Source organism: Aegilops tauschii, chromosome 7 (assembly GCF_002575655.3).
Source record: "Aegilops tauschii subsp. strangulata cultivar AL8/78 chromosome 7, Aet v6.0, whole genome shotgun sequence".
Classification (NCBI taxonomy): domain Eukaryota; kingdom Viridiplantae; phylum Streptophyta; class Magnoliopsida; order Poales; family Poaceae; genus Aegilops; species Aegilops tauschii.
Genome location: NC_053041.3, coordinates 621,780,372 through 621,788,883, shown reverse-complemented (window position 1 = coordinate 621,788,883; position 8,512 = coordinate 621,780,372). Strand labels below are relative to the sequence as shown.

At 43.0% G+C, this 8,512-nt stretch overlaps 1 protein-coding gene across 1 annotated transcript; it reads right to left on the bottom strand.

Annotated features, from left to right (window-relative positions):
* Positions 1-267: 267 nt before the first annotated feature.
* Positions 268-8,185, bottom strand: LOC109787086 (probable sucrose-phosphate synthase 3). Its single transcript, XM_020345647.4, has 13 exons — positions 7,645-8,185; positions 7,424-7,513; positions 5,038-5,237; positions 4,520-4,583; positions 3,644-4,342; positions 3,340-3,447; positions 3,060-3,191; positions 2,741-2,917; positions 2,387-2,440; positions 2,236-2,298; positions 1,432-2,136; positions 1,162-1,289; positions 268-666 (listed from the first exon to the last, which is right to left on the bottom strand). Exons 1-13 carry the CDS (start codon positions 7,861-7,863, stop codon positions 390-392), a joined length of 2,916 nt encoding a protein of 971 aa, XP_020201236.1. The 5' UTR covers positions 7,864-8,185; the 3' UTR covers positions 268-389.
* Positions 8,186-8,512: the final 327 nt, after the last annotated feature.

Below are 8,512 nucleotides of genomic sequence, written 5' to 3'. Positions count from 1 at the left end.
ACTTCCTTGGTCTGTCAGCACAAGGAGGAATCTGCAAGCTTGGTTCACTTTCGATCGGTAGGGAAGACTTCAGAGCTGAACAAATGCTTCCTTGAAATATGCTGTCAACGACAATTCCAAGCGCTCAACAGATTTCTTACTCCTGTTCTGGATTCATTCTTCATTCCAGAATTCCCACATGACAGGGCAGGTCTCAACGGGAAACGGGGCCCGGAATGTTGTTATTCACAGCTCAGGGGACGATCACACACGACACCACAACACGGCTTGCAGGCAAAATCGGTATTTCCATCGAGCATGGAAACGATAGTATATATTTGCTATATTCGTATATTGTTCGGTCCTCTCATCGTATAAAGAAAAAAGGGCAAAAAATATATGTCTATGTGTCACTTTGTCGGTATGCCGAGCGTCTTCAGGGTAGGCGTCAGGACGTCGGTGCTGCAGCCCTCGACCCCGATGATGTTTGAGCAATCGAGCGCGATGACGTCTTGCAGCGGGTACCGCCTGACCGTGTGGATTCTGTTTGCGGGCGTGTTGAACTCGCCCTTCAGGACGATCGTCTTGTGAAGGCCTCCAAACAGCTCTTCGTAATCTGAGTCGCCGCTTTCGCCGACAAGAATCACGACGTTCCGCAACTCTATGCCCCAACGAACAGACAGGTACCTATAGAAGAACAGGACTTTTTGTTACTTGCTAGGTAGGTGCATATGGGAATTAAACGCAAAAAAAAAGGTAATTCGACTAGCCTCTGATTTCCTTTAGACAGCAGCAAATATTTGGCCTAAACAGCATATAATGAGCATTCCTTGTTCTTCACCATATATACAGGCTAACGATAAACCCGACTGAAATATTCATCGGAGTCTATTGCACTGGAGTTCCTCCATTTTGAAGTTACACTTGCACATCATTTAGGAGTTTGTGACTCTGCTCTAGCAGGAATTCTCAAACAAAGGAAAGGAGTGGTGTTTTCCCTCGACAGATATGTCTAATCTTCTATGGAAAATACAGATGATTATCGGCACACAAGGAATCGATAAGGCCAGATCCACATTTTAAGCCACGATTTTTTAAAAAACTTTTTCCACCCAACAATACTGCAAATAGTGTACACAAGAAGTTCAAATATGGTAAACGCATGAAGTAAGGAAATCGAACCTTAGAGCCTGGGACCGTGATGCATGAATTGGAATTACAGATAGCCTGGTAGCACTGTGGTTATAAAGAGCATGGCAACGCAGTGACTGGATTCTCATCAACTTTTGCAGCTCCTTCAAAGGAGGTAACTGCGAAACAACATGTCAATGATAATTAGAAAGCTTGCATAAAGGACTGCCAATGAAACAATGGACTTCAACAGACCATGGAATGCATATACAAGCAAAATGACAACCAACTGGCAGAATATTTTTGAAATAAAAGACTTACATAATTTGGATTGACCACTCTAAATGCAAAGCAACATGTTGAGGAATGTTCTGCATCTTCAAAAATAACTTGTTTTTCAGTTCTTCCCCTTCTCTCTACTATCGAGGAAGCCCACTTCACTAGGTACTTCCTTAAACCTTCTCCTCCCCAACGATACTCGATATGAGACTGGTAAGTACGGTCTAATGCAAATGTCACGCGAGAAGTGCTTGGTGAATCACCAGCCCGCGAAGGGTAAAATAAATCACTCCCACTATTGCATATGAAAGCAACAAAATCTGTAGGAGCCATGCCTGCAGATATTAATAGGGAATGTATCTCTGACATTGTCAGGGAAGTCGACAACACAAAACCTGTTGAACCTGACAACGTTTCTTTACGTGTAGCCTCAATAGAATTTTTTATGATACAGACCAGATCTTTCTTGCTGGCAGAGTCTACGGCAATAACGATGATACACTTCCTTCCCTTGATAGGTGCCTTAATCTGGTCTTCATTGCCCGGAAAAGCAGGGTATCTTGGGCTAAGAGTTAATATCCTCGACAAGTAATTCTTGCAATGTTCAGGCCAAGAAAACCGGTGTATATTTTTCAGCCCATTTTCTCTACATCTTGACCAGAGTTGCTTGTCAGAAAGAAGCTTATAGAGTGCATCTGCGATTGCATGCTGATCGTGGGGATCAACAAGGAGGCCGTTGTCCAACACCTGCATCAAAGATCACCGGAAATGAGCATGTGAATCTTCATTACAGCCACAAATTGATATGATTTTCCATGTAAAATCAAGTTAATGTGATGCAAGAACCTGGTGAATTTCAACAGGAGCTCCATTTTTTGTTGCAATTACAGGTAAACCATGCATGGCAGCCTGCTCTTACAAAGAACAGATTGGAGATAATTAGAATGCATAAATGGTAGCAACTACAAAACAGAATTTAAATTTCACTGATTATTACCTCTATCAAGGTGACACCGAATTGTTCAAAGTAAGCTACATTTACAAAAGCACCCTGCATATATGTTCAATGAACGATCAGCATCAACACAAATAGTACATGATATAAGTACTAAAGTATAACTGGTAATAAATCTACCTAACATAAAAAGTTATTGCTGTAAGTAACTTCAGAGGATCAGATATTAAGACCTTCAGCCATTTGAATAATTTAATTTACTTAACCGTGAGGATTTTTCTTACCAGAAACAGATCAAAATAGATGGAGAATTAAACATGAACACTTCAGAAGCTGGATATTTAAAACAAGGGAAAGAATGGCACCAACTGTTTGCTATGCTCAGAAACAACATACCTTCGTTCTCGCTGCTAAACGATAAATATCAAGAACTTCTGAGTGTTTGTGATGCTTTGGGTATGCCACTTGACCATACAAATCATATTCATCAATCAATGTAAGTACTGATGTCAAAACAGCTGCACTCATATTACTCATTTTGGAAATAGCTTCACGGTTACCCATAATCAGTGTCTGGAACACAACATCAAAGGTTAGTACAAAATAGTGCTAAAAGTGTTTCACATAATTAACAGCTATTGAACTCAATTAATTACACTTATGATATTGAAATACCATATATACAGAACATCATAATCAAGTTATTTTAGCTTACTAGGTTAGCAAGCTCCCTCAATGGTCTGCATTCACCAAAAGCTTTCACAAGTGTTGTAATATTCTTTTCAGGGTATGGACGAGCAACAGCCAGAATCAAAGGTTTCCTAGGATTTGTGAAGAACCGCATTATCTGTCATTGTATACAAATTATCAGTGCATAAACAAAACACAGGATAAACAGGCATAAACGAATAACTGAATTAGTAAGTGTTAATTGAAAAGTGTATCTAACTAGTAAGTGAATATTGCATCGACAAATCTCAGGAGAACGTAGCCACCTCAGACCAAATAGGCGGATCTTCAGAGGCTGGGGAATGGCTATCTTCCTCGCCTTCCATATCAAATTCATGAATCATATGGCCAAATTCAACACCTGGAGGAATTATCTGCAGAGCAAGGAATAGAAAATTAAGAATATGAAAATGCTAGAGCAAATACGGACAGCAATGCTAAGTTGCTAACTGCCCAACTATAAAATGAAATTCGCCACAATTTCTCGAACAATAATTCCACCACAATTAACAGTAATTATTATGGTAACAGAAATAAGAATCAGAGTTAGGATGTGTACAGTATACTCACAACCATACGAGGCATGTAACGTCCATAGCAATTAGCACCACGCTTGACTCTCGCGCGAAGCTTCCTTGCAAGCATGACCTCAAAACCATCATACAAATTCCATTGCTCTTCTATCTCTTGTCTAGTACTTGCAATTACTATTTCAGATGCATCAAGAGATAATTCTTCTGCTTCAATTCGGCGCATTATTTTGTATGTCATATTTATTTCTTCCCTTGTCTGTCTCCCTTGCTTGAGAAGCCCTTCCAACTTGTCTTTCCCAAGAAAATGCCCAGTAAATACCATGTGAACGTTAAGTGCTCCAGATATCAGAGCAGCAGCAACTCCTGCACTGGCATAATGACCATGAATCACAGCAGGCCACATTGGATGTCCACAGCCGATTTCTTCACCTATGATCTTTGACATGTGCACTATATGACTGAGTGCACCATCAACAAATTCTTGCACGTAAGGCCAGAGATGTTCTTTAGCTAGATACTTGTCTTTCGGTCCAAATGGTATTCGGGTGATATATGCACCACTGTTCTCTCCTCTTTCCTGTTTAAGATTCTTGAAGCTTGTTGGTACCAGTGTCTCTGACGGTTCACCATATCCACGATCATAATTAGGTGCTAATATTTGCCTCGTCAACAGATCAACTCGGTATACTCCAGGGCATGAACTCAATGCTTTAGCAAGTTCCACAACATATTTGACCTATTAACCGACACAATGTAGCAAGTGAAATTATATCATTATATGACCATTTCTGTTGCTGGCATATTTAGAAGGTCAAATAGAAATAATAGCTGCCCCCAATTAACTAAAGGATAAAGTTGGGGTTTGCTGGAGAATACTTGTACTTAGTTACACAAGTATATTCGGCAACAATACCTGCCCACTAGTGTCTGAATCCCGGCCAAGCTCCAAGTTCTCACCACGAACCAGGCCATGAAGGCTGCAGTATAATACATCACAAAGGAATTAAATGGATGTTTCATTTGAACAAAAAATACCAGCACCTGCAAATTGCATCATATATAACAAAGTAGGGTATAAAAGCAAGACTGCAAGAGGTGATACCAACGATTCTGAGTACAAAAGGTTTGATTATCAGTAAGTAGGCTAAATATATGAATGGTGGTGTTTTTAGATCATCATTCATCATCTATTTGCTAAAGAATGGCATCATGGCAGAAACCTTGGTGCACGATCATATACTGCATACAGGTACTAGAATAATGATCGTCCCCACTAACTGTGAGGTTAGTTACATCTCATGTGAATAATAGTTAAGTGCATAATGAATTAATTAATCTCTTGGAGATGAACCGGTGATTAACATGTAGTTTCCTTACAATTGCACAATTTACCTACAAAATACAACATGAAGTTAAAGAACTATTTGATACCTGATCAATACTATGTACAGCTTGTCAACGGCACTAATCCTAGGTGTGTTCCCAGCTGAGCTGTCACCATAGGCAACAGATGCATCACCAGCATCCTCTCCTTTTTCTCCTTCAAAGAGATCTTCAGACATTTCTGCAGTAGCATCAGTTCGTGGCTTCTCTGTCTCTAGGCGACGTTTTAACCGTTTGGCATCTTCAACCTGAGTACCAGAACAATTAGGTAGCAAAAAGGGATGCCTAATATGGAATTATGAAGCACAAATGTGTCTAAGAATGTAATTATTGAAGAAGAGTGAAATTCTGGCACTAAAATTGAACTGAGAAAAGTCAGTTTTTTATGGTGTGAGTGTGAATAAGTTTCTTTCAAACTAGGGGAAAGCACATTTTATTCTTCATTACAAAAGCCAAAGACCCAAAGTATAACAAGTAAGATACTTAAAATGGGATATATCATACTCCCTCCGTCCCTTAATATAAGACGTTTTTGTAGTTCAATTTGAACTGCAAAAATGTCTTAAATGAACTGCAAAAACGTCTTATATTAAGGGACAAAGGTAGTATATCTCATGGTCCTAGGGGCTAATGTAGGTAATAACCAACAAGAACTTAAAAAATATCAGTAAAACTATGACGCCCTAGATTGTGAAAACCCCAATAGGCCAATTATGAATTCTTAACATGTTGAAAAAAATGTAAATGTAGCCAGTAGTAACGATTCCTGGTTGTTGCAAATGACAAGCACAACGAGAAAAACAACTTGGTGTATTAACAGTGTACTAGCAATGTACGAAAGAGTGACTGACAACAGGAGGACCCATCAGTCCCCTTTCTCATGCAGATTTTATAGACGGGTTTACATACATTCAGTTTTCCCATAAATCAGTTGTATCCAGCAGTTCCCTTGCCTTGGCATAGATCTCCTTATTGAATAGTCCATCTCATTTTAATTTGATCGGTTCCTCTAATAACAATTCTATCATTTGAGTGTGTTTATCACTGAGAAGCTTAAGAGGAGGCAAATGGAAATCGCTAACAGAGCTTGAGAGGAAATTCAGAAAAGACCGGATGGTTGATTTGCAGGTGTCAGTGATAGCTCCACGAATCTGCTTCCTTATCAGGAAGAGGGGAGGTGTATTCTGAAGGGTTCTAGAATGTTAACATTCCAATTAAGATATGTGAGTTTGGTACTCCCAGGCTACGAATGCCTTTCAAGTATGTATATGGTTCTGAACATTTTTCTCACACACATAAGACAAACATTTCATCAGCTATGTTAGAGAGTGAATCATGGATTCCTGTGCAGACCAAAGAAATCCTTTGAGGACCTATGGCGAAATTTTCTTAGACGAGCATGCAAGGCTACTGCTATTTCAGTGTCTGGAAGGCTGAAATAACCTAAATGGATCTGAAAATATCCCAAACCCAGATGTTCAGCGTACTTCTCTACATAGCATTACCCATTTGAAAATGGTCCCTTCCTGGATGCACTGCAGAACACCACCTAGGTCACATTCTATTAACAACTTAGATACATGATTGTTGCATTTTTTGCCAAAGAAAAAGTAAATTTTTCCAACATCAGCAGTACAGCACCATTTATGTTTTCTGTCATTCCAGCAGTGGTGATGTTGCTCAATCTAACCAACTAAATCTATAATACTGTAATGCTAGTCTTCGACCATCTCGCTTGCTGCATTTGTCATATATTTGATCTGTTACCACCGGAGACAAAAATAGATTGCATTTGAACGGTTGCTCAGTACAAACATCTGCAGTGCAACATGCTCAACTCCAGTGTCTGTGCAACCAATAGATACCGATTATTTGTAGATCCCAGCATATATGATGTCCACACTAGCTTCTTTCAGATGGCACCACTTTATGGAGCGGCATTTGGTAAACTGACAAAGTAACCATGGAAAGAGATGAAGAGCCAGAGACCAGGTGTGACAGCGGCAGGGGAACATAAAACTTTCCCCTCAAAGCACACACAATTTGACAAGCGCGTTATGGCATAATCAGATGAGGCAAGAATCTACCTAACATTGTAGGATTGCTACCACATTAAAGTGGTGCTTCCGAACAGTTGAGATCATCGAGAAGGGCGACAGACCAATGCGTGTTCGCATTCTGTCAAAGTCGAACAGTGCCTGGTGTCAATCAAGATCATCAATCCAGCTTCTAGTCTTTCCTTGTTATATGTGCTGGGAAAAACCCATGCTAATCTCTAACCCACGGCTCCACTTCACTTTATCCCCGTTGCAACGCACGCATATGTAATAATTAGTGAATTATTGGCAACGCCCCGGCAGGCGTCAGAAAAGTGCAGAGTTAGCAGGCAAGGCACCAAGGAAGAAACGAACCACCAAGAGCGAAAAGGGCGCACCTCCTTCTTCTTCCTGGCGAGGTTCCAGATCCTCCAGGTCATGTTCTCCAGCCGCGTGTTCCTCTCCTGCGGGCTCCGCATCGCGTTCGCCTGCAACCCACCACACAATCCAGCGCGGATCGATCAGAAAACGGCCGCCAATCCATCAAACCCACCAAGACGACGGGGAACGGAACCCGCCGGACTAGGGCCGCCGGCGGGGCGGCGCATCGATCACTCACGCGGGACCACGTCTTGTAGAGGTCGGTCTCGTCGTAGCCGGTGATGACCTCCTCGACGAAGTAGCGCGCCGGGGAGAAGTGGCCGCGCTCGCGGAGGAGGAGCGAGGGCCGGTCGCCTCCGCCCCCGGCCCCGCCGCCGCCGCTCCCCGAGCCCGCGCCCTTCCCCGCGTCGAGGATGGCGTCCAGGTAGCTGTTGATCCAGTTGTCGTTCCCGTACATCGCGCCCGCCCGCCCGCGCGCCCTCTCCGGCGTCTAGGGCGGCGTCGAGGGTCCGCGTCGGAGTCGCAGTCGCCGGAGGCGCTCGCCCGGCGGCCGGCGGAGGAGGAATCGGAGGCGGCGAATGGGTTGGGGGCGTGGGGAGGGGGTGGTGGCGAGGAAGAGGAGGTGGGAGGTGGCGACGCCGAACCCAATTTACTCCTACTCCACCCCCCACCTGCACACAGGAAAGGTAGGGAGGTGGGCTGGGGATCGCGGGCGATCGGGGCCGTCCGTCGCCGATCCGACGGTGCTGATCTGGCCACCCGAACCCGTGGGCTTGCCCCTTCCCCCCTGCGGGTTGGAGGATTTAAACGGTGTTACTCTCACTTTTTTTTTTCTTTGAGGAAAAAAACCGTATTCCTTTCGCGTTCTTAACCGACCAGGAAAACGTCGCCGTCGGGGTATTATTGCAGAGGTGTCCTTGTGATTCCGTCACAAGTGGAATTGATTGGTTTCTGGCCGTAGGCTTCTGTCGACGGCGAGGGAAAGGCACAGCTACGATGTCGACGTGCTGATACATTTTGGATGCCTTGCAAATAGAAATGGAACTAGCATTTTTCCTTGTTGGCTGCATCGGTCGGTTTTTCTTCTTAGCCTGAACATTATTTGC